We start from the raw sequence: 26,456 nt of genomic DNA on the forward strand, positions 1-26,456 counted from the left end.
GTATTAAAATATCAGGATTACTAATATTTCTATGCTCTTAATGGTCTGATTTATCAATTTCTATCATTTTTTCATTTTATTAGTGATGTTTGTCTTCTTCTTTTTCCTAATTCTTCTTAATCATCTTCTTCTTCTACCTTTTCAGTTTAAAAGACGTAAATAGTGATGAAAATGATTACAAAATACGAAATTAGTAATAAAAATGAGAACTTTATTTTCTTTAAAAAAACTGTTCTTCAAAGCTTTAACTATTACAATATGTTTTTTTTTTTGTTTTGCTGTTTCATTTACTTTGATTTGCTGTTAATTTAAAAGGTTGCTAATTTTCCTTACAATTCTATAATGATTAAATTTATTGCAGAAAATGGAAATAGGAAATAAGGTTTACCTAAATAACATTGACCAGATAAATGAAAAATCGCATATCAAGATTCGGGTGCTTAAAATTTGGAACTTTGTCAGAAATAATAAAGTTTGTTCCATTGAAATGATCATCATGGATGAGGAGGTTTGTTGTATTTGATATATTTTTTATTCATCATTCAATATGAGACATGTTTCATGAACATAATAATTTTTAATTTTTTTTTTAAACAGGGTACACAATACCAAGCTCGTGTCTTCAATCAGAATTTCTCCAGATTTCGTCATCTTTTAAAGGGAGATGAAAGTTATATAGTTATAAAACCCAATATGGCTGCTGTTACTAATGGTTTTAGTTATACAGGTCATAAACAGACCTTAACTTTGGATTGGAAAAGCATCCTAAAAAAATGTGATGATTTCTCGGGTCCGGTCAATGGATTTATGTTTGTTGACTTTAATTCTATCATAGAACAAACATGCCCAAAAGACACATTCTTTGGTTAGTCATAAAATATTAATAAAATCATTTTTTATCATTTGTTTTTTTGGTTATACATTTTATTATTTAAATATTACGAATTTAATCCTAAACTTTTATTTTTTTGTGGTATCTGTTGTGTAGATGTTATTGGACATATTGTGTCATTTAGGCCTCTTGAAACTTCAAATCCAGTACCATCCAAGCATTATATAAAAGTCACTCTTAGCAACCTAGAGTGAGATTATATTGTATTATTTATTTATTATTTATTATCTTTAATTAATCACAAATTAATATTAATATACTATTTTATGGTTTATTTAGTTCTGTACATCTGAAGGTTACTATTTTTGGAAGTCAAGCATATCAAATTTCAGAATACCTAAAAAATAACCCGACTGTTAATTTTGTTGTTATCGTGATGCAATTTTTGAAGCTAAACATTTGGAATGGTTTCTATTCAGTCTTTATATATAGATGTTTATAATTACTGTTTTTATATAAATTTTAATAATTGGATATACATTTTTTACAGGTCTTGGTGAAGCTAAAAGTCATTTTGAAGTAACGAAATTGTTCATAAATTCTGACATTTATGAAATAAATGAGTTTAAAAATAAGTTAGTTTTCAATTGTTTTTTATTTTTTTATAATGTATTTTAACTTAAAAAAAACACAAAACCTAATATTCATGAATCTAAATTAAACATTACAGGTTGAAATGTCATGACAATTTCGATATAACTGAAAAAAGCATAACTACACTTCAAAGCTACTCTTCTTCATATACAGATGACTTTAAGGGCAATTTTCCATTAAAAATAATTTGTGAGATCACCGAACCAATTAAGGTATATTGCATTATTTTATATGTTTTACATTTTATTTTTGCATAATTTATTTTCATAATTTTTACATTTTATATGATACAGGAAATGAAGTTTTTATTAGTTGCTTCCATTGTTAATATAAGGCAGAATCTACCATGGTATTATGAAGCATGCAAAAAATGTGGAAAAAAAATTATCCCTGTTCCCAAAACCAATCATTCGTATACCAACCCTGAGGGAATTTCAGAAACTATGGTTGTCGAGTGTACAAATGCACAATGCAAAAAATCTGAATTTCAATCAGTTATAAAGTATAGACATATTTATTTCTATTAATTTTGTCAATCTTAAAACAACACTAACAATGACATAATTATTTTTTGTTTTAGGTATATAATTCCAATTAACGTACAAGATTGTACTGGAACCATTGGATTGACTCTTTTTGATAGGGAAGCAAGGAGGTTGTTAAATATAAGTGCCTACGAGTTGAAAAAGATACATGATGCAGTATATTATTCATACCTTTAAAATCAGAAAACATTTACTTAATTTTTTTAATTTATTAAAATATATCTTACAGGCCGGAGACAGTGATGCCCTATTTCCAATGCAACTTAATGTGTTGAAAAACCGCAAGTTTGGTTTTGTTGTAGATATTACAGAATACAATGTCAACAACAATAATAACATCTACACAGTTCTCAGAGTTACAGAAGATATCTCCATTGTTTGTGAATTGGAAAGTAAAATAGAACTTATGGTATGTAATTTTTTATTGTTGAAAATTTACAATTCTTTAATGTTAAAGTACATAACGATTAACATATTTCCATTTTATTTTTTAGAGTAATCAATTTGTCTCCTTAAATCAAGTTGCTTTGGAATCCGATGATGTTGTACAGCCTGTTCAAAAGGTTTTTCATTTTATTTTATAAACTTTTAATTATATTAGTTATTTTTTTTAGGAATCAAACATTTTTTTTTAAATTAGGATGTGATCTCACAAACAGACGAAAGTTTTACACCCTCAACAGTTGATAAGTCAACCGCAACAAGTCCTTGCAAAATATCAGGTGATTTGAAGCGCAACCTCCAAGAAATTTATGATGTTGATTCTGGATATGATTTAAGTTCAACTAAGGCTAAAAGAAAGTCAACCGCAGAGGAAACTCCACTCTTGATTCCAAAAATTGAAAAGTGAGTTTCTATCGGTTATAAGACACATTTAATATATTTTGATCATTTGTTTTGGTTATAAAGATATTTTAATTGCTTGGTATGATTTTTATTTTGGGGTATTTAGGATGTCAAATATTATTGGTTTTGAATATTTTTGGATACTTTTATTGTTTTAAATTGGACAAGTTAGTTGATTTTGGTTATAACTCAAATAAAATATATTGCCCCTAACTTGATAAGTATTTCATATATCGCAATTAACAATTAAGACAAATCAATCAATCAATCAATTTGTATAATAAAAATGCGAAATTCTTAGCTTTCTTCCCCAATTCGCATTCTACTGTAAAATTCACATTCTTCATTCACCCTCTTTCTTCGCATGTTCCAGTCATTTTTTTTTTAGTTCATTCGCATTTGAGTTGTTTGTCTCACCAAATACGAAATGAATACTAACCATAATCACCTTCGCATCTTTAACCCCAATCCATACAACCTCATATGTGAAACCCAATTTTGATTTGTATTACCAAATGCGAACATTTTTGCTTTTACACGTGAACTGCATTTGACTCCAATATTGAACAAATCACATTTCACAGTCCTTCTTGACTTCGCATTTTTCTTCACGAATCTGTTCAAAAGGTTTTTCATTTTATTTTATAAACTTTTAATTATATTTGCTTGTAAAATTTTTTTAAATTTTTTCTTAATATTTTAAATTTTTGGCCGATATTGCATATGTGGTTATTATTGTTCAAATGTTAAAGCTATCTTGAGCTTGATACTTTGATACTTTTACAGGTGAAATTATATTGTGATTGAGGGTGCTTAATTTGTACTTTATTTAATTTGTATTAAAAAAAATGAAAACTTTGTTGGTATTCTTCTTAAAGTAAAAAATAACTACTCAATAGTCAATACTACAACATTTTACTTTCATTGGTTTCCCTTTAACCAGTAAAAATCATTATTATGTAATTTTTTAGAATGGAACATTCCCTTTAACGGCTGTTTACTTAATAATTTTTTTCATCATATTGATGAATCCTACTTTTTTTCATTTGTTACCATTTAAATCTTATGGTTATACCATTGTACTTTAAAATGTTTTTTGGTTTAATATTAATGGAACATTCCTTTAATGACAATGTACTTTCATTGGTTTCTATGTAACCTCTAAATATCATAAACTAGAGGGGGAGCCCCCGCGATGCGGAGGTCGGATGAAACCTTTTTGGTTTGTTGTTTTCTCTATGTTGATGAGATAAAACAGATGCAAATGTGAATACATACATAATTGGTTTTTCTTATCTATATTTATGTTGAAGAGAGTTGCTAATGTGACAAAATTATCACTTTATGTTGAAAAGCAAAAGGTACGGTTTAGTACCTGACACAGAATAGACAATTTCCAGGAGAATAAAACTTCATAAACGTGCTTGACATGTGGTTTATTCTGTGTTTGCATTACGTTTTATATATGGAATGACAAAATAGACCTAAACGATAGATTATATTTTTTAAAGGTGAATACAAGGCTTAACCATGCATCTGTTCATAAGCATAGTATCAAAAGAGAAAACGATTTAAAGAGACCATGGATAATAAGATGACAAAAGAGTTGGAGATTTTTTTGTTTTGTATCACTCCATATATGTATAATAAAAATGCGAAATTATGACAAATCAATCAATCAATCAATCAATTTGTATAATAAAAATGCGAAATTCTTAGCTTTCTTCCCCAATTTGCATTCTACTGTAAAATTCGCATTCTTCATTCACCCTCTTTCTTCGCATGTTCCAGTCATTTTTTTTTTAGTTCATTCGCATTTGAGTTGTTTGTCTCACCAAATGCGAAATGAATATTAACCATAATCACCTTCGCATCTTTAACCCCAATCCATACAACCTCATATGTGAAACCCAATTTTGATTTGTATTACCAAATGCGAACATTTTTGCTTTTACACGTGAACTGCATTTGACTCCAATATTGAACAAATCACATTTCACAGTCCTTCTTGACTTCGCATTTTTCTTCACGAATCGTCCCTCAATCAATAACTCAATTAACCCAATTGCGAATCCAAAATCAAAACTTATCTGTTTTCATATGCGAACCCAACTGATTGGCTTTTCAAAATCAAATTCGCAACTCCAAATCGTTCGATTATTCGCCCCAATTCCAAAATCAAATAACAGATCCTTCGTATGATTCATTTAATAACCAAGGCTTCTTTTACTTCAAAATGATCATATTGCCCCTAACTTGATAAGTATTTCATATATCCCAATTAACAATTAAGACAAATCAATCAATCAATCAATTTGTATAATAAAAATGCGAAATTCTTAGCTTTCTTCCCCAATTCGCATTCTACTGTAAAATTCACATTCTTCATTCACCCTCTTTCTTCGCATGTTCCAGTCATTTTTTTTAGTTCATTCGCATTTGAGTTGTTTGTCTCACCAAATACGAAATGAATATTAACCATAATCAGCTTCGCATCTTTAACCCCAATCCATACAACCTCATATGCGAAACCCAATTTTGATTTGTATTACCAAATGCGAACATTTTTGCTTTTACACGTGAACTGCATTTGACTCCAATATTGAACAAATCACATTTCACAGTGCTTCTTGACTTCGCATTTTTCTTCACGAATCGTCCCTCAATCAATAACCCAATTAACCCAATTGCGAATCCAAAATCAAAACTTATCTGTTTTCATATGCGAACCCAACTGATTGGCTTTTCAAAATCAAATTCGCAACTCCAAATCGTTCGATTATTCGCCCCAATTCCAAAATCAAATAACAGATCCTTCGTATGATTCATTTAATAACCAAGGCTTCTTTTACTTCAAAATGACCATATTGCCCCTAACTTGATAAGTATTTCATATATCGCAATTAACAATTAAGACAAATCAATCAATCAATCAATTTGTATAATAAAAATGCGAAATTCTTAGCTTTCTTCCCCAATTCGCATTCTACTGTAAAATTCACATTCTTCATTCACCCTCTTTCTTCGCATGTTCCAGTCATTTTTTTTTAGTTCATTCGCATTTGAGTTGTTTGTCTCACCAAATACGAAATGAATATTAACCATAATCACCTTCGCATCTTTAACCCCAATCCATACAACCTCATATGCGAAACCCAATTTTGATTTGTATTACCAAATGCGAACATTTTTGCTTTTACACGTGAACTGCATTTGACTCCAATAATGAATATTAACCATAATCACCTTCGCATCTTTATGTTGATTATTTTAAACATGGAACATTTATGTTTATTTTTTAGAATAACTATTATTTTTGTCACGATAAATATGTTATTTTTAATAAATAATCAATAACCAATTGTAAACAAAATTTATATCTTTGATTCTCTAAAATTAATTCATACATTTTTGTAATGGTTGCAGCATATTTACTTATCTTCTGTAAATAACCTATATTCAACCAACTATTTCCTAATATTCTATACTCATTTTTTAGATGAAATTTGAATATTAAACTAATTTTTAGTTGTAATCTTTTAAATTCCAAAAAATCAGAAAGAAAATTATATCTAATAAAGATCCAACAACAATAAAATCATATAATCGTAATATTTTTCCAATATTCAAGCATATAACTTTACCTCAAAACGTGAAATCCAAAATTTTGAAACACCTCATTCGTCTTGTTAATGTTCAATTGTTTCTGCGATTTTTTTTCATTAAGCTTACATCAAACTGCTTCATTAAAGTTGTAATCCTCATTCCAGTTCTACCTGCAAGATTTCCATATCCATATGTCAGGTTAGTATTATCAGTTTAGATCACTTTGTTTTCTCTATGAATTTATGGTTGAAATTTACAACAATAATCAATATGCTGGAATAGATGTTTTTCTAATTGTAAAAAAATAATCTTGAATAGATACATAAGATCAATAAGCAATTTATAATCATCACAATTATCGTGTATCACACAATTTTACCTTCATTGATTCCATGGAGATCTAGGGTTTTAACCCCTGATATCATCCGAACCCACGATTGGTTGAAATTGGGGAAACAGTAGATTTAAATCGAATAAACCCTAGGTTGGAAATGAGGATGATGAATCATGATGCTAACATTTTAATAAACAAATTAATAAAGGTAACTTTTTAAATACATTTACTTTATTATCATTATTTATTTAATTCTAACTAACTTCAATTGTATTATATAAACATATTATGTACATAATTTCACATTTCATTTCCTAACCTATGTCTTCTTATGCAGAAAACAACAGTAACATGTACCACATGCAGGCCAAAGAGAAAAGAAGACAAAGAAAAATATATTTGGAAAATAAAAGATCGAAGAAAATAAAAACAATATCAAACGTTCCAAGTAAATCATTACAACATCTCTTCAAAAAAACCATTAACTATAACCGTATTAGTATTTTATATTCCATCTTTTACTGTTATATAGTTGAATACATATATTTACAAGTTTTATAAGTTATTTCTATTTGCAGATCAATCAACCAACACTGTTCGTCAAACTCAAAATATCAATTCATTTACAACACCTGCAAAGCATAACACAACCATACAATACTGTCCTTCCTTTACAGATGTTAGAACTCCATTTTCTAACATTACAAATGTTATAAATCCGTTATCTAACATTACGAATGGTAATTATTTATGGTTTTTAAAATATACTATTATCCATTATGTAAATATTTATTTATTTAGTTAACTATTTTATTTTTATTTTATTCAGATAACATTGGTTTCGATAAATATATCACTTCCAAGTTAGCAAAGAAAAGACAGTACCATGTACTTTCAAATGACATGACATCAAAAAATGCATCTACAGTAACAATTTCTTCATCATCAATCAAGTTAAATCCAGGATGTCATAAATTAAAAACGAAGACAAGACATTTATCCCCTATCCCATTGATTGATTTGACAGAAGATGTAGAAAATATACATCAAGTGAACAATGAAAATCGTATAGTTGGTATCTCAAATGGTAATGAAAAAATAAAATCCATTTTACATTTCAGATACTATGTTCTATATAATTATAAAATTCATTGATATTTTATTCAACGCTTTTATTTTACAGAATATTTGGATCATGGTGATCAAGATGTTGTATGTCAAACATGTCGTGCAAAGTTATGGAGAAATGAATCCATTAGAGGTAAAGAAAATGGGAACACGGATTATTCATTATGTTGTGGTTACGGTAAAGTTCAACTTCCAGACTTAAAGAATGCACCCCCTACTTATGAAAGAATGTTTCGAAATATGGATTCAAAAAGCAAACACTTCATGAAAAACATTCGACGTTACAATTCAATGTTTTCTTTCACGTCGATGGGTGGTAAAATTGACTCTTCAATCAATAGAGGAAACGCTCCTTACATTTTCAGATTGGGTGGTCAAAATTATCATAGTATTGGAAGTCTTTTGCCAGCAAAAGGATCGGAACCAAAATTCTCTCAGTTATACATTTATGACACTGACAACGAAATTACAAATAGACAAAGATGTTTTCGGTATTTTCTCAAACTTCTTATTCATAATCTATTATTATATATATATATATATATATATATATATATATATATATATATTATGTATATATTACTAATATTATGTATAAATTTATTTATTTTAGTGGTCAAAAAGATCAATCAACATCAACTGATAGTGATATTGTTAAAGATATTAAGGTGATGTTGGATTCAAATAATGTCTTGGTTAGATCTTATAGAATGGTAAGAGATACTTTTCAAAAAAATCCAGAAGTTGATATGAAATTACGACTTATCGGGAGAAGGGAGCAAGATGGAAGAACATATAACCTACCGACTGCTTCTGAGGTTGCTGCTTTAATAATTGGTGACATTTCGAATTCAATCGAAAAGAGGGATATCGTCGTTCAAACAAAAAATGGTTGTCTACAACGTATCAGTGAATTGCATCCTTCGTACCTTCCTCTCCAATATCCATTGCTATTTCCATATGGGGATGATGGTTATAGTGTTGACATTCTTCATAGAGGTGTGTCATTTACGACCAACAGCAAGCGTGCAAAATGTACAATGAGAGAATATTTCGCTTATAGGATTCAAGACAGAGATCATTCGTTCTCTTTCATACTTAATTCAAGAAGGTTGTTTCAACAATTTCTGGTAGATGCCTATACTATGATGGAAACGGAGAGAATGTACTACATACGTAGGCAACAACATGTTCTTAGATGTGATTCTTATGAAAATTTACGTAACCAAAAAGCTCAAGGAACGATTGATATCTCGAATGTCGGCCAACGTGTCATATTACCTTCATCCTTTACCGGAGGTGCACGCTATATGCTGCAAAACTATTTGGATGCCATGTCACTATGTAAATGGTTTGGATATCCTGATTTCTTCATAACCTTTACGTGTAATCCCAAATGGCCTGAGATTAAAAGGTTTCTTAAGGATACTTCACTTCAACCAGAAGACAGACCTGATATACTATGTAGGTTGTTTAAGATCAAGCTTAATGCATTCATTAAAGACTTAAGGGAGAATCAAAATTTCGGCAAAGTTCAAGCATGTAATTAAAACTATATTTTTAATTTTTTTATAAAACATTGATCTTATTATTATATTTTAAATATGTTTTGATATCTAATCACATTCTCTTTTATTTTTTGTCAAATTCTTTTACAGATGTTTATACCATTGAATTTCAAAAAAGAGGTTTGCCGCATAGTCATATATGTCTATTCATGCATTCTGACAACAAGCTACCAACTGTTGAACTTATCGATCCAATAATTTCAGCAGAGATACCAGACAGAATTGAAGATCCTGAATTGTATTCACTTGTAAATGAGTTTATGATTCATGGTCCATGTGGAGCTGAAAATATGAATTGTCCATGCATGGTGGATAAAAAGTGCTCTAAAAACTTTCCAAAACAATTCATTAATCATTCGTCTGTTGATCAGAATGGTTTTCCGTTATATAGGCGAAGAAACGATGGTCATTTTGTAGAAAAATCAGGTGTAAGGTTGGATAATAGAAATGTTGTTCCATACAACAAATATCTATTGAAAAGATATCAGGCACATATTAATATTGAATGGTGCAATCAGGGATCTTCTATAAAGTATTTGTTTAAATACATAAATAATGGTCCTGATAGAGCTACAGTTGCTGTTGTACCAACCAACAATGAATGTGAAAATAATGATGCGGTCGATGAAATAGCTGAATATTACGATTGTAGATATTTATCAGCATGTGAAGCATCATGGCGAATTTTTAGATATGATGTTCATTGCAGATATCCTTCTGTTGTTAGACTACCTTTTCATCTTCCTAATCAACAACAGATTGTATATGGCGAAGATGATGATATTGATGATGTTCTTGACAAACCTTCTGTTGAAACTTCAAAGTTCACAGCTTGGATGGAGTGTAATGCAATTGACAGTGAAGCACAAAAACTCACATATGTTGAATTCCCTACAAAGTTTGTTTGGATATTAAATGGTCGGTTTTGGAAGCGAAGGAAAGTAGGAAAAGCCATCGGTAGAATTCATTCAGTTTCACCTAAACTAGGTGAAACATATTTCTTAAGGATTCTTTTAAATAAAGTAAAAGGACCAACATCATTTGATGAAATTCGCACGGTAAATGGAGAAACACATTCTTCTTTTAGAGATGCCTGTTATGCACTCGGGCTATTAGATGATGTCAAGGAATACATTGATGCAATTAAAGAAGCAAGTCATTCTGGATCTGGTTTTTATCTACGCTTTTTATTTGCTACATTGTTGATGTGTAATAGTATGTCTAAACCAGAGATCGTTTGGGAAAATACATGAGAATATTTGGCAGATGGAATTCTATATAGCCAACGACGAAGATTTAAGTCAGCAGGTATTACATTTTTTCTTATTTTTTAAAATTAATTTATTTTTATTTTTCAACACCCATTAAATAATTAGTAATGAAATTATTAAATATCAACCACGTATTTTATTAATTATTTAATATTTTCGTGCAGAATTGTCTCTCGGAGTAGATGAACTTAAGAACTTAACTTTGTTCGAAATACAACAAATTTTACTTCGAAACAACTCTACTCTCAAAAACTTCAAAAACATGCCATACCCAGATGTTGAATCCGTTTCTTCTTCAAACAATCGACTTATCACCGAGGAACTAGATTACGACATTCCCGTGATAAAGAATGACTATGATCGTATGTTTCTTGCATTAACAAATGAGCAACGGAACATTTTCCTAAACATCAAGAGTGCTATTCAACAAAATAAAGGAGGTGTCTTCTTTGTTTACGGGTATGGTGGAACGGGTAAAACTTTTTTATGGAAAACAATATCTGCAGCAATTAGATCTGAAGGAAATATTGTATTAAATGTTGCTTCAAGTGGTATTGCTTCCTTATTATTGCCCGGTGGTAGAACATCACACTCTCGATTTATAATTCCATTTGAGCTTACAGAGGATTCTTTTTGTAACATAAATCCAGACGGTGAGTTGGCAAGCTTAATAAGGAAAACCTCTTTGATAATTTGGGATGAAGCACCTATGGTCCATAAGCATGCATTTGAAGCTTTAGATCGAACTTTGAAGGATTTATTAAGGTGCGTAAATTCAACCATCTCAAATATTCCATTTGGAGGGAAAGTTATTGTCTTTGGAGGAGATTTTAGACAAATTCTACCTGTTGTGCCGGGTGGCAGTAGACAGAACATTGTAAATGCTTCTTTGAGTTCTTCATATTTATGGGAACATTGCAAAGTCCATAGATTAACAAAAAACATGAGGCTAACTGTTGGAAGGGATCAATCAGATATAGGAAAAATAAGAGATTTTGCAAATTGGTTGTTGGATATAGGAGAAGGAAAACTTGGTGGTCCGAACGACAGTGAAACGATTATCGATATTCCGGATGATATTCTCATTAATGATTCACATGATCCTATAGGTTCCTTAATTGAGTTTGTATATCCTTCAATTTTAGAGTACTATAGCGATATAAATTATTTCCAAGAAAGAGCGATACTTGCTCCAAAAAATGAAGTTGTCCAGGAAATAAACGACCGTTTACTTAAGAAGTTTCCAGGAGATCAAGTTGAATATTTAAGTTCAGACTGCATATGTGAATCCGAATTTCTCCATGATCAATTTGATGCAAATCTATACTCTCCTGATGTATTAAATGGACTCAAAGTATCCGGTTTACCAAATCATAAATTAGTTTTAAAAATTGGTGTTCCAGTAATGTTACTGAGAAATATTGATCAGAAAAACGGCTTATGTAATGGCACAAGACTACAGGTGTTATCATTGGGCAAACGTGTTATTGAGGCACGTATAATAACTGGAACTAATATTGGAAATCGGACTTTTATTCCAAGAATGTCTTTAACTCCATCAGAAAAAAAAATTCCCTTCAAATTCACAAGAAGACAGTTTCCTTTGGTTGTATGTTTTGCAATGACTATTAACAAAAGTCAAGGACAATCGTTGTCAAAGGTTGGTCTGTTTCTGAAAGATCCAGTTTTTTCACATGGACAATTGTATGTTGCCTTATTTAGAGTTCAGAGTAGAGAGGGATTAAAATTATTAATTTTAGATAAAGATGGCAAACTCACAAATAAAACTTCCAATGTTGTTTATAAGGAAGTTTTTCGAAATTTGTAGCCAACTTTTTTGTAACGTCGTTTTATTCAATTTTAGGAAATCACACTTAATCCATCATATTACTGTATTTTTTTATAATTACGTATTGTTGTATTTTATGTTAATTTCATTACACACATTGGTATTGTATCATCTGCATATGTCCAATTAGAATGATGAATAAAAAAAAATAGTTTTCAAAAATCTTCATTCCTAATTAAATACTTCCCATTTAGTTAGTAATTAAATAATTACCAATAAAAAAAATTATTTAAATATTCAATATTACAATTTATAAGTTATCAGAATTATTGATATAATATTTTATTAAATAATTAATTTTTAAATTCAATTCAAAAACAGCACCCGTGGGTTCCACGGGTTTTAACCTAGTTCTCCTTAATAAATGAAGGTTTTTTTGCCACTTGTTATCTTCTCATTCATTTGAACACATAGTATTTTCTAGATTTTTAAAATTTTCTATTTTCCACTTGTCATTTTATTGTATTTTTTATTTTATTAAATTAAAATTCCACATTTAATGTGTAAGGTAATATATATGTAAAATATTTATTAGAAAGAGTTTATATATGTAATGTATTCAATACATTAAAATCTCATTAATTTTAATAATTCAAAATTTTCTATTTTTCTTATAAATTCAAACTTTTCAAATTGTTAAAATTTTATATTTGTTTTTTTTTAATTAAACCCATGTAATACATGGGTCTCACACCTAGTTATATATATATTGCACGCTATCTAATCTTTGTACTTTTCGGAAGACAAGTTCTTTCCGTAAGAGTTATTTTTTAAGTTTAGCTTTTCACGAGATAAAAGTAAAAATTTTATTTTAAAAAATATTTGGGTTGTATTTATTGACTTTTGAGTGTAATTTATCTTTAAAAAGCTAAAAGTCACAAAAAATCACATTTTCCCGACTTTTGAAAACCTATATATTTCTTGTTTACAAAAGTTATTTAAAAAGAACTTTTGTATCTCCCAAACATCTTTTTGATTTTAAAAAAAAATTAAAAACCAAAAGTCATTTCAAAAGTAATCCCAAGCACACTCGAAATATACGAAACCCTAATTGAAGAGATAGAAAAACGCAACAATAGCTGAAAACACTGGACATCATAACGAACACTACAATCGCTTTGATTCGTAATAGAGAACTTGAAATAACGCAAACAATTGGATTTCTAATGAAATTGGAGTATAACTTTTTTAAAGATAGGAAAGAGCATGAGAAAAACCACTCGATTTGATGTAGTAGGAGGATTTTATGACGAAAGAGGCAAAAAGGAACACCCAATTTGTGTCTTAATATGAATCACGAAGTTTCAACAACCTAGAATGGCGGTCGGATCAAATCGACGCAACAACTAAATGGGCTTTGATGTTTTGGGTTGGACTGGAAGCCGACACAACTACGTACATCTACAGCCTACATGCCTTGCATTTTCCTTTTCATACGTTTAGTATTTGAAAGGTTATTCAATATATATTATCAAAACTCATATATTTGTTTATTAGTTTATAAACATGGTAAATATGATTATAAAATTAATTATTTTTTATAGTAAAAATTCAAAATTATTAATTAATTGTTTTAAATAAATTATTAATTTAGAGATATTTTTTAGTTATATAAAATTATAATATTTGATTTAAATAAATACATAACCGTATATTTGTATTAATTTTATTTTAATTTTTATTCTAATATTATTAATTTAATGCAATTAGAGTGAAAATTTAAAATTTAAAATAGAGAATCAATATGTTGATAAGTGTCATGACATTAATTAAAATGTTTAATAAGAAGACACATGACAAAAAACCAATAAACATATTCTTTTATTAAAATAAAAAGTTAATAATAATTCACTTTTAATCGTTATTAAAAAAAGTTAATGATAAACTTGGGTAAAATCACTAAAATGGTTATCTACTATAATAAATGAAGGTTTTTTTTGACACATGTCATCTTTTCATTCATTTGGACACATGACATTTTCTAGAATTTTTAAATTTTGTATTTTCCACTTGTCCTTTTATTGTATTTTTCATTTTATTAAATTAAAATTCTACATTTAATGTGTAAGGTAATATATATGTAAAATATTTATTAGAAAAAGTTTATATATGTAATGTATTCAATACATTAAAGTCTTATTAATTTTAATAATTCAAAATTTTCTCATTTTTCTTATAAATTCAAACTTTTCAAATTGTTAAAATTTTATATTTGTTTTTTTAATTAAACCCATGTAATACATGAGTATCACACCTAGTTATTGTACTATAGGTTGCTATTATGAACATACCATGGTGCATAATTGTATATTGTTATAATAAGCATTCTTTTTAAAATTAAATTGTAACTATGATTAGAAATCTAAAACATTGCTATAATTGATAATTTTTGTAAACTACACTATTACATTGTTATGAAAAATGTTTAAGCGATTTGTAGCGATTTATCAATAATTGGTCATTTGAATTGAAGTCTATCACCTTCCAATTCACATTTTATTAACTTTTTTTTATCTATAAAGTATGAGTCCTTTAGATGTATCAAAGGAGATGGGTCGAGTAGTGCATCGAAAGAGAATAAGAGATGATCTTAAAATTACAATATTTATGATTTTTTATTATAGACTTTGTTAAAGCCGCTGTGTGCAAAGTGGTAAAACACGATAATGCATGTAGAGAAAATCAACATGTGTTTGTTCATTTTGCATTCGATACATTTGGTTTTCTCGCACCAGAGGCGGTGGAGCTTCTTAATAGAGTCCAACGTGTCATGCATTCTAATGTCATATCTCCTATATCCACAAATATTGTTTTCAAAATAATTGGTTTTGCTATCCAAAAAGGGCTAGCGGCGCAACTTGTTGTCCGTTTGCTTTCAATCGATATGTATTGAACTTTCATGCTTAAAATAAAAACATGTTACTCTTTTCTAAAAAAAAGAGAATTTACGCAAGTCTTTTAGTAATAACTAGTAAAGAACCCGCAGCTATGCCGCTTTTGAGGTAATATGGGAAAAATCGGCAAACTTTAAAAAACATATGCTGAAATTGTAAATCATCATAAATAGGGAAGAAAGTTGAGAACCCCTAAAATTAGATGTCAAAAGTGTACAACCAAAAGAAGGGACATTGGTGAAGAAAATTAAAAAATGTTGTGAAAATAATGTTAAAATTGCTAAAGTTGGGAAAAGATGGTGACAAAATTCAAAATGAGGTTTTTTGTGTTTTTATGTCAAAATGCAAAAGTTTTGAGTATAAAGATGAAAAATGCCAAATTCATTATAGATTTGTGGCAAAAAACACCAAAATGTAAAACCTTTGACTGCAAAGACTAATAATGTTAAATTCATTACAGAGTTGTGGCAAAAACCTAAAGGCACAAAAACTTACTCAAAACGCAAAAATGTAAAAGTTTTGAGTTTCGGGACAAAAAGTGTCAAATTCCCCAAAGATTTATAGCTAATACATTAATAAGGGACTTATGTGTAAATTTTACATAGTTGTGTGGCCAAAGTTTGAAGTTTAGAAACTATACTATTGTTAATTTCAATGTGCTTTTATATGCTATAAAATGTCAATTCAACAAAATTATGTGGTCAATACAAAAAAAAAAAAAGGTAAGATGTCCAAAGTCTAAAAAATGAAAAATTTGGTAGCAACGTGAAAGCCAAAAGTATATTATTATTAAAGGAACTTTTTTTTAATATAATATATAATGTTTATGCCGAATTAATAAATAGAGTAAATTACACGAATGGTCCATATGGTTTAAGGTAATTTGCGTGTTTAGTCTTTAATTTATTTTTTTAACTTGGAATATCCTTACCGTTTGTTTTTGTTATGCGTTTGGTCCATGTCTTACCTAAAAATATTATTTTTTCCTTGATTTTTTAATTTAATTAGATAAATACTCTCCCAAACCCACCCCTTTAATATTACGTTGCTTATCCCATTATTTTTTCATATTTAAATAATAGTTTTTTAGGTAAGATAGGGACCAAGAGCGTAACAAAAACAAATAGTAGGGACCAAGCGCATAACAAAAACAAATAGTAAGAACATTCCGAGTTAAAAAAATAAATTAGGAACCAAATATGCAATTTATCCCAAACTATAAGGACCATTTTTGTAAATTACTCTAATAAATAATGTATATCATGTTTATAGAAAAAGGTGAAATTCCTAGACGACAGAATAGATATGTTTCTTATCCAAATTCTTTCGAGTATTTTGGTATTCCTAAAAGAATAGTATTGAATGGCAACAATCCACAAAAAAAAAGAAAAATATAAAAATATGGAGGCATGGGACGACATTGATGACATGACACCGCTCACCTTTGTTCCAATGACAAATGTAAATTATTAACTTATCCACGGTTCATTTTCCCTAGGCAAATTGGAAACAATAGTCGAGTGTGGTCATCCGTTTTTTGGACTTTTACACACAGTCTAATATTCATATTATTTTTGTATGAAATAAACTGAATTATGCTATATTTCTAACTATTCAAATTAATAAAACAAAACTATTTATTAAAACTAAATTAAACTATCCAAAATGATTCCAAAACATATTTTTAACATATATAACTTTTAAATTACCATAATAGTATTATTGTTCTAATCATATAATCTTTATAATATTTATAAAATTAATATAGATTGGACAAGATGTCTAAAGTCTAATTCAAAGACACTAGTCTAATTCATAGACACTGAAATCAAAATTTATATATTAGACCAAAATATATATTAACAGTTATTAATACCTCTATCATTCTAAGAAAACATATTAAACAATTATTCAATCCAAATTACCTATTTACAGTCATTAATACCTCTATCATTCTAAGAAAACATATTAAACAATTATTCAATCCAAATTACCGGATACGTTTTGGTATCTCTAGTTTTTTTTTTTTTTTTTTTTTTTTTTTTTTTTAGCAATTGTAACTTATAAGCAATAATTTATCGAACCCAAAGCCCAAGAAGATCGATGATCCCCATTCCCATTCCCCAATCTTATCAACAATACAACTATCGTCACATTCTATTATCTTATGCACGTAAATCCACCCCCAACCCATTTCCATCGTTATCCCCTACACCCCTACACTTCCTTTATAAACTTCGCTAGCCCATAACAACTACATATAAAAACACACTTTATCCACACACAGTTCAGTTTGTGTATCACCAAACATGGCAATGAGTATGGGGTATTACGGTGACACCGCCATGAAAAAGATCTCCGGTGGCGGCGTAGGTGGCAGATACGATGTTCCGGAGGGAGTAGACGTCAGAGGGAGATATGAAGAAGAGTTTGCCAAGATTCTTACGAAAGATGCTTTGATATTTGTGGCTGCTTTACAGAGAGAGTTCAGGAACCATGTTAAGTATGCAATGGAGTGTAGGAAAGAGGCTAAGATGCGGTATAATTCCGGTGGGTTGCCAGGTTTTGATCCAGCAACGAAGAACGTAAGAGATGGGGATTGGATGTGCGCGGAGGTGCCGCCGGCGGTGGCTGATCGGAGAGTAGAGATAACGGGTCCGGTGGAGAGGAAGATGATCATTAATGCACTTAATTCTGGAGCTAAGGTTTTTATGGTGAGTGATTTTTGTTTCATGCATTTTGTTTTTTCGATAGTTTGCTTGTTTGCAACTTTGCATGATCATCCAACAGTAATCATAACGCGCAACCAAAATAATACGGACCTAAGAATAAACGAAATAGTTATTAGTTGTTATTGCTAGTATTTTGCAATTTTGCTTTGATTAAATAAAAACAAAACAGGCTGATTTTGAAGATGCACTATCGCCAACATGGGAGAACCTAATGAAAGGACAAGTGAACTTAAAGGATGCTGTTAATGGCACAATCAGCTTTCAGGACAAAGCTAGAAACAGGGTATACAAACTCAACGATCAAATCGCCAAGCTCTTTGTTCGTCCCAGAGGCTGGCACCTACCTGAGTCCCACATCTTCATCGATGGCGAACCAGCAATCGGTTGCCTCGTTGATTTCGGCCTCTATTTCCACCACAACCACGCAGCATTTCGTAAAACACAAGGCGAAGGATACGGGCCTTTCTTCTATCTTCCTAAAATGGAAAATTCCAGGTAACTTTATACCACCGATTGGTCACCGGAAACATTGGTTTTGCGATGTTTCCTAATGGAGTTGTGTGCTCAGGGAAGCGAGGATATGGAACAATGTGTTTGAGCGCGCTGAGAAAATGGTCGGAATTGAGAAAGGTAGCATCCGAGCAACCGTCCTAATCGAGACGCTACCAGCAGTTTTTCAAATGGATGAGATTTTATACGAGTTAAGAGATCATTCGGTTGGTTTGAACTGTGGAAGATGGGACTACATATTCAGCTATGTCAAAACATTCCAGGCTCACCCAGATCGCCTGTTACCCGACCGGGTCCTAGTCGGTATGGGTCAACATTTCATGAGAAGCTACTCAGATCTTCTCATCCGAACATGCCACAGGCGTGGTGTGCACGCCATGGGAGGAATGGTATGCATGTTGTTTTTGCAATCAAATTCCCAAATTGATTTTATTTTGACTTTATGCTTTGTAAACAGGCTGCACAGATTCCGATTAGGGATGATCCAGAAGCGAATGCAGCAGCACTTGAGCTAGTGAAGAAAGATAAGCTAAGAGAGGTACGCGCAGGGCACGATGGAACATGGGCAGCCCATCCGGGCCTGATTCCAGCCATCATGGAGGTCTTCACCAACAACATGAACAACTCCCCAAACCTAATCGAAACCATGAAGCGTGAAGATGCTGCAAGTTTGACGGAAGAAGACCTGTTGCAGATTCCGAGAGGGGTTCGAACCATTGAAGGTCTTAGGCTCAACACACGGGTCGGGATCCAGTATGTAGCGGCCTGGCTCACAGGGACAGGGTCTGTCCCGCTTTACAATCTGATGGAGGATGCTGCAACTGCTGAAATTAGTCGTGTTCAGAATTGGCAGTGGTTGAAATATGGAGTGGAATTGGATGGCGATGGGGTTGGTGTTAGGGTGAGCCATGAGCTTTTTGGGAAGGTGGTTGAAGAAGAAATGGCGAGGATTGAACGTGAAGTAGGGAGGGAGAGGTTTAAGAAGGGCATGTATAAGGAGGCTTGCAAGTTATTCACACGCCAATGTACTACTCCTGTACTTGATGATTTTCTCACCTTGAATGCCTATAATCATATAGTCGTTCATCATCCCGGAGGATCATCCAAGCTTTAAACCGGAACAGGAATTCCTTGGTTATTATCGTGGGTTTTAGTTGCGATGGCAACAGACTATTCTAGCTAAATAATGAATTGTTGTTTTGATGTTTAATAATGCTTTTATGAATGTAATGTCGTATCTCAATATCTCATGATTTCTTGTATTTGTTTGCTCTTCTTTTTCAAAAGTACAATTTTATAGCTTTTAGGTTCGATCATTTCAAACAAACGATAAAACAGTTTCATATAGAGAGTAATATCTATACTAATAAATAAAACCTATTTTCTGTCACATATCATGTCCTTATTAATTTGGATCCATGATATTTTAATAGGTTTTTAAAATTTATTTATTTCCACATATAATTTTCTGATTTGTTGATCTATCACAACTTATTTTGGTTACAATATTAAGAAAAATAAATGATTCCTTAAAAAAGAATTGATATATTTATAATGTAATAAATATCATAATTAATAAGAGCTCTAAAATTGATATTGATATTAAATATTGATTTTAAATTTAAAGTTTAAATATTGATATTAAATTTTTATTTTTAATAAACCCGTGTAGTACACGGGTCTCATACCTAGTTGTAAAATAAAAATTATAACACAGACAATTTATGGGGTTTATATCTTTTTGGAAACTGCATTATATTATAAAACTCATCCAGATAGCAAGAAGCTAAAGGGGAGGAAGAACAAAAACATTATAGGGAAGAAAATAATGAAACAGAGAAAGGGAAATGTGTGGTTTACTTTATATAATCAGAATAACCGGCTATACTCACGGACGAATATGAAAGATGTTTTATTATTTCTGGTTAATGGTTTCAGTGATACACGTTACAAGAACTCAAGGGATATAAATACTAATAAGTTAGATCTAAAATATATAAATAAGGCCAAACCTATTATAAACTTTGCCTAATGGTTTGTGAACTAGTCTCCATAATTTTAATAATTGCTCATTTGGAGGTTGATGAGCAAATATGTTGTTGTCCATGCTAAAACTCTATAATCTCCATCTCTCTCTCTCTCTAGTGTGTGCCTTCTTCTTAAGTATGTGGAAGACCGGTTGAAGCCATACACAACTTTAACTCATTTGAAGTCACCATCTTGGTCAACATGCCTGTTGGATTCTTCGTAACAAGAATTTTCTTAGGTTCAAGGACCATTGTAGGGTTAAAGGGTGAATGAGTCTCCTCAACTTAACACTAGCTTCAAACTTCATCATAAATCAAGAAGAAGCATAGATCGGTAAAATACTAAACAGGAAAATTATATTATCTTTTGGTTTCAATCATCTATTTCTGTCCTACTCAAGTAGAGACGTATGAAATACGATTCCTTCAAAAGCTTTTGTTTTGGATTCTTGGCGACACCCTTGTTTTTCTCATTCCTTTATCTGTACGAGGATAAATTACCCAACCTACCCATCCTTGGCCCTTGCTTTTTTTCAGTCAAAATAGTATTTTTTTTTTTTTTGATTATTGATTTTCATCATTGATTACAAACATATATCTCACATTGATTACCCATTGTGAATAGCAAGTTTGCAACTATAAATAACGACAAGTTTTACAATTGTTGATTTTTATTTGATAAGTTACTTTTCAAACATCTATTTAATATTAATCACTTGTTACGAATTACAAGTTTGTAAATGAATCACGAGCCTTAGATTATGTTTGACGTACTAACTAAAAGGCTAGCCGATAGCTGAAAAGTTAGTTGCTAACTGATAAAAAATAACATTTAGTAAAATTAGCTGATAAGCTAGGTGAAAGATATAAAATGACATAAAAGGTCATTTAGAAAAATATGATGTTTATAATTAACAAAGGGTAAGTTTAGATTTTTTTTAAAAGTTATTGAAAAGCTAGTCCAAATAGTTTTTTTTTAAAAAAAAAAAGCTAACTTTGAAGATACTTTTTGAGTTAGCTTATCAGCTAGTTGTGGCGCGCCAAAATAGTTTTAGCAACTGTTGAGTAACAACTGTCATCATCTCGCTAAACACTTTGTGGTCTCGATAAAACTTCGTCTCTACATCTATCAAATCTTAGTTCCTAATTGATCCTCTAAAAAACAATCTTTTACTAACACAATTAGTGTTTAATGATACGCTCAAATGATATCACATTAGTATACTAATAAAATCACAACATCCTTATGAACAGTAACTAACCCGGGGTATTGTTCATCAAATTATTTCAACTCAACCAAAGTTTCTTTATACCAGGCCGTTGATTATATTTCTTTCTTCTTGAAGCTTCTCACATCGCCTCTCCCACCTAATGTACTTCTTTCTTTCTTCCTTCCTCATCACGACGTTATTTATCTTTCTGCTACTATTGGTGGTGTCGCCTACCACTGTCGAAGTAACATCTTGATATTGAGGTATTTCCATTTTTAACCCTAAGTATGAGAATTAATTGCATTTTGGGCCCACGGTGACATTTTTATAATTTTTGGAAGTGGGGTGCATATGTTGGGCATACGTGGCCAGGGTGCAAATCCTAAGTTTTAGGGTTTAGACCCTATTTAAACATCCTTAATCTCCAAGTCTTCTTCTTTCATCACCCTCCAGTCCCATTTCGACCCCTCTTGCAAACCCTAATCTATCTGAGAACATTTGTGAGCCTTTGAGTGTGTTTTAATGATTTTAAAGGAAGGAGAAAGAAGAGAACGTCATCTTAGAGAAGTGGAACTCTTTGGATCTAGAATAGCAACATTATTTGACAACCTTTGAAGGTTAAAAGCCATGAACTTGATGATGCATTGATTAGATGTTGTTTATCCATGAAATTGTGTTCTTTCGGTCCCATAAGCTTGGTATTATGAGTATGGATTGCTCTAGTCCATATAAGCTGTCCTTTTAGACACTTTGGAGCATCTAGAAGCATAAAAAATGTAATCTTGATTGTTAGTTTCCTTCCATACATGAGTTACAAGGTCTTAATGGGTTAAATAGTTAGGGTTTTTGTTATTGGGCACTTGTTGGTCATGAAAGACCATAAAGTTGGAAACTTTATGATTAAGGACGTTAGTTTATGACTAGATCTGGATTATGGGCAAAAGAGATTAAGGATTAATCTCTTAACAAGAAGGAAGTACTCAACCGCATACGCTGGGCGTAACCCAGGTACGTTGGGCATACTGAGTCAACTCATCGCATCTTGGTCAAGCCTCGTGTACGCCATGCATACCAGCTGAGTATGTTGGGCGTATGCAACTCTGTTGATAAAGTTTGACTTTTTGACTTTGACCAAGATTTGACCTAAGGGTATTTTGGGTATTTTGACTCGTAATTGAGATTGTTCACTATTTGATGAATAGGTGACAGGTAGAGCTGAGATTCAGAGCATAGACCTATTCAACTGTTTGTTCAAACTGAGAGTTAAGTTTTCATCACTGTACTTGTGGATCGAAGGCACTAATGTTGTCCCACTAGGTTATGTATCTTGATATATAGGATGATGTTATGCTAGTTATATGATAGATTAGTAAATTTGTATGACTACCTGTATTTGTTGGATATGTGTGACATCCCCAATTTCACAGCCAGAAAAGACCGATTTAATTTATGCTTTTATAATAAAATCAGAGTAATCCTTTGATTAAAAGTGTTGCGGAATTTGTTCTCAAAATAAAATATGATAAAGATTTATCAAAACATTTCCGTAGAAATGTATTTAATTAAAAAAACTCGGGATGTCATGTTCGATACATATCAAAAGCATAAACAGTACATTATAAGCCTTACAACAATTATTTACAACTACTGGCCTATAATCCAAAAATCCCTCATCATCATCCAAATTATGCTCTGGGTCCACTACCTGTAAAACAGAAAGCTGAGTGGGTCAGGCCTTGGAGCCTGGTGAGCATATACGATTTTCAACCCACAAATAATAATAAATTTATTAATTACATTGATCAACAATAAATTTATTAATTTTATCAAACCAACAATAACCTTGATCACCCCTTCCCGTTATCCTCACTTTACGTCCCTAAACACCTATACAAGGGACCTAGTCTAAGGATTTTATCATCGGGATGGACTTTACTGCTAAGGGGATTCCTCAGCCATATAAGGCAACCATGAGGGGGATGGAGTACACCGGTGACATCAAGCCCACAAACACCTACAAGTTGCGAGCTTGCTAGCGTTCCACTGGACTTTCTAGAAGAGTCCGTGATCGTCATCCATACTCTGCTAGATGACTGGAACAACAACAACATAGAGGCCTCTCATCGATTTATCACACACTAACTATTTCATCTACCCATGTTATACCTAACATATTTGTAGATAATATATATATATATATATATATATATATATATAGAGAGAGAGAGAGAGAGAGAGAAAGAGAGAGAGAGAGAGAGAAAGAGAGAGAGAGAGTTAAGATCAAATAAGAAGGAAATTTTTGGTAGGAAGGTAAGAAGTTTTTTTTCTACATATTTTTTTCATGAACAAACAAAATGAATCATTAGATGATTCATTTGTAAGATGATTCACAAGAAAAAATTCTCAAAAAAACATCTCGATGATTCATTTATATAATGATTTTGTTGTTATTCACTAAAATTGTCATAAAAGTGATTTTTTTCTTAATTTACTTAAAAATGAATCATAAAGATGTTTTTTTGAGAATTTTTTCTTGTGAGTCATCTTACAAATGAATCATCTAGTGATTCATTTTTTGTGTTCGTAAAAAAAATATGTAGAAAAAAAACTTCTTACCTTCCTACAAAAAAAAAAAAAAATTCTTACTGGATCTATATCCTATATATATATATATATATATATATATATATATATATATATATATATATATATATATATATATATATATATATATATATATATATATATATATATATATAGTTTAAATCATTTTAAAACTTGTATAAACATTCATTCAACAACCATCTCAAATAAATAAACTATATATATATATATACACACACACACAACACGTATTTATATAAAATACTTCATATCTAAGTGTAAGATGAAAGTGATTATACACTCACTTAATTTAATGATAATTGGGCAACACTTCGTTTCCTAAAATGATCGTTTATGATAAAACCGGGGGCTTTAATGAAAAATCGGGCTCTGCGAGGTTGGAGCTTTAAAACCGAAAAGATAAATTTTTCCAAGTCTTTGGGCACTTCAGGATGTGTTTCGGGTGTTGGAAATGATTCCGGGGCTTCGGGGGAAGTCAAAATAGTCAAAATATAAGTTTAGGGGTGAAAAGTGGCAAATTTCTAATTCTAGCCGGAAGATCTCGCAACCCCCTATATATAGGGTGCGAGACCGAGGATTAGTGGCTAAGAAGGATCCACGTAGCAGATACGAGGCTCAGATCGGAGGGGAGACGTGGCTCGTGCGATCTTCGGACACGCGAAGGGCAGGTGGCGCGCATGCGGGGGGGGGGGGGGGGTGCGAGGCTCGGAAGTGTGACACGGGGCGACGTGCGTCGGTCTCCTATTGGAACTCGGCTTCGGACGAATCAATGGCTTACACGAGGCAATGACTCATTGAGATCGGATACGTGGCGCGCCAGGAACGAGGGTGACGTGGCCATTTCCGAGCCACACATGCGAAATTTCTCGGAAAATGTGTCCCGAACTTCTAAAATCCATAACTTTCACTTACGGACTCCGTTTTTGACGTTCTTTATATGCACACGTAGGCGGGAATATATTATACAACTTTCGTTTAGACTTCGTCGGCTAATTTTGACGTTATTTTTAATATTATAATTTTTAACAGACCGAGACAGGAAAATCTGTTTAAAATTTCATAACTTCTTCATCCGACATCCATTTTAGTCTGTCTTTTTACCGTTGTACCAGTATTGACGAGACCTTCGATTCTCATTTAGGTTGTGTCGGCTAAATATCGATCGATCTTAAATTCGAGTTTTTAGCTGTCTACTGCTAAGCTAAAACCTAGAAAAATCATAACTTCCTCATACGAAGTCAGATTTGGGCGTTCTTTTTCTGTACACTCTCGGTTTAACGAACACTACGAATTTTGTTTAGATTGCTATGGATAAAAAGCAGTTTATCATAAATTCACTTTTTACGTTTCCCGTTGCTGTGTCGGTTCCGTCGCGAAACTTCGACATGTCATAACTTCTTCATTATAACTCGGATTTCGGCGTTCTTTATATCTCCGGAATCCTTGTTTTGGATACTACAACTTTCTTAAAAGATATCTGTCACAACTAGAAATTTTGTGTCTTGTAATCACTATACTCAAGTAAATGTTGAATTCAAAAACTCAAAAGCATGTATGATGCTTACTCAATGGAAAACTAAACCCCAATTCACTACATCAAGCAATTGGAAACCCTAGAAGTTCTTGATTAGGTCCATTTTGGACTAGGACTTCCTTATTGGACCTAAATGGACCAATAAGCTTCCAATTTGACTATCATGGGCTTAGAACCCTTAAATGGGCTCTAATTGGACCCACATCTATTTATTTCAACATTTTGGGCTATATTGGGCCTAGAATGAAATAAATTCAAAATTTGGAACCATGATTAACCTAAACTAGCCC

General features: G+C 31.3%; 2 protein-coding genes across 2 annotated transcripts; both read left to right on the top strand.

Moving 5' to 3' along the window:
- Positions 1–364: 364 nt before the first annotated feature.
- Positions 365–17,601, top strand: LOC145045106 (uncharacterized). The gene is made up of 21 exons (XM_078993450.1): positions 365–508; positions 598–727; positions 989–1,082; positions 1,172–1,187; positions 1,383–1,411; positions 1,563–1,698; positions 1,780–1,988; positions 2,067–2,187; positions 2,261–2,440; positions 2,526–2,594; positions 2,672–2,877; positions 4,136–4,238; positions 6,605–6,681; positions 6,802–6,818; positions 7,396–7,557; positions 7,647–7,892; positions 8,001–8,436; positions 8,559–9,487; positions 9,604–10,683; positions 10,949–12,280; positions 17,579–17,601. Exons 1-21 carry the CDS (start codon positions 365–367, stop codon positions 17,599–17,601), a joined length of 5,739 nt encoding a protein of 1,912 aa, XP_078849576.1.
- Positions 17,602–17,755: 154 nt separating this feature from the next.
- Positions 17,756–20,031, top strand: MLS (malate synthase). The gene is made up of 4 exons (XM_078958050.1): positions 17,756–18,241; positions 18,429–18,754; positions 18,828–19,158; positions 19,227–20,031. The coding sequence occupies exons 1-4, from the start codon at positions 17,837–17,839 to the stop codon at positions 19,881–19,883; spliced, it is 1,719 nt and encodes a 572-aa protein (XP_078814176.1). The 5' UTR covers positions 17,756–17,836; the 3' UTR covers positions 19,884–20,031.
- Positions 20,032–26,456: the final 6,425 nt, after the last annotated feature.

This window comes from Lactuca saligna, chromosome 5, assembly GCF_052625555.1.
Source record: "Lactuca saligna cultivar CGN05327 chromosome 5, ASM5262555v1, whole genome shotgun sequence".
NCBI classification, from domain to species: domain Eukaryota; kingdom Viridiplantae; phylum Streptophyta; class Magnoliopsida; order Asterales; family Asteraceae; genus Lactuca; species Lactuca saligna.

What these genes read in the sequence shown, in the direction of transcription:
- LOC145045106 (XM_078993450.1), top strand. Translation starts at nt 365, where the DNA reads ATGGAAATAGGAAATAAGGTTTACCTAAATAACATTGACCAGATAAAT. An exon ending in TAATGGTTTTAGTTATACAG is followed by an intron (nt 728 to 988) that starts GTCATAAACAGA and finishes TCTGTTGTGTAG; the next exon opens with ATGTTATTGGACATATTGTG. An exon ending in AAGCTAAAAGTCATTTTGAA is followed by an intron (nt 1,412 to 1,562) that starts GTAACGAAATTG and finishes TAAACATTACAG; the next exon opens with GTTGAAATGTCATGACAATT.
- MLS (XM_078958050.1), top strand. Translation starts at nt 17,837, where the DNA reads ATGGCAATGAGTATGGGGTATTACGGTGACACCGCCATGAAAAAGATC. An exon ending in CCTAAAATGGAAAATTCCAG is followed by an intron (nt 18,755 to 18,827) that starts GTAACTTTATAC and finishes TTGTGTGCTCAG; the next exon opens with GGAAGCGAGGATATGGAACA. An exon ending in TGCACGCCATGGGAGGAATG is followed by an intron (nt 19,159 to 19,226) that starts GTATGCATGTTG and finishes CTTTGTAAACAG; the next exon opens with GCTGCACAGATTCCGATTAG.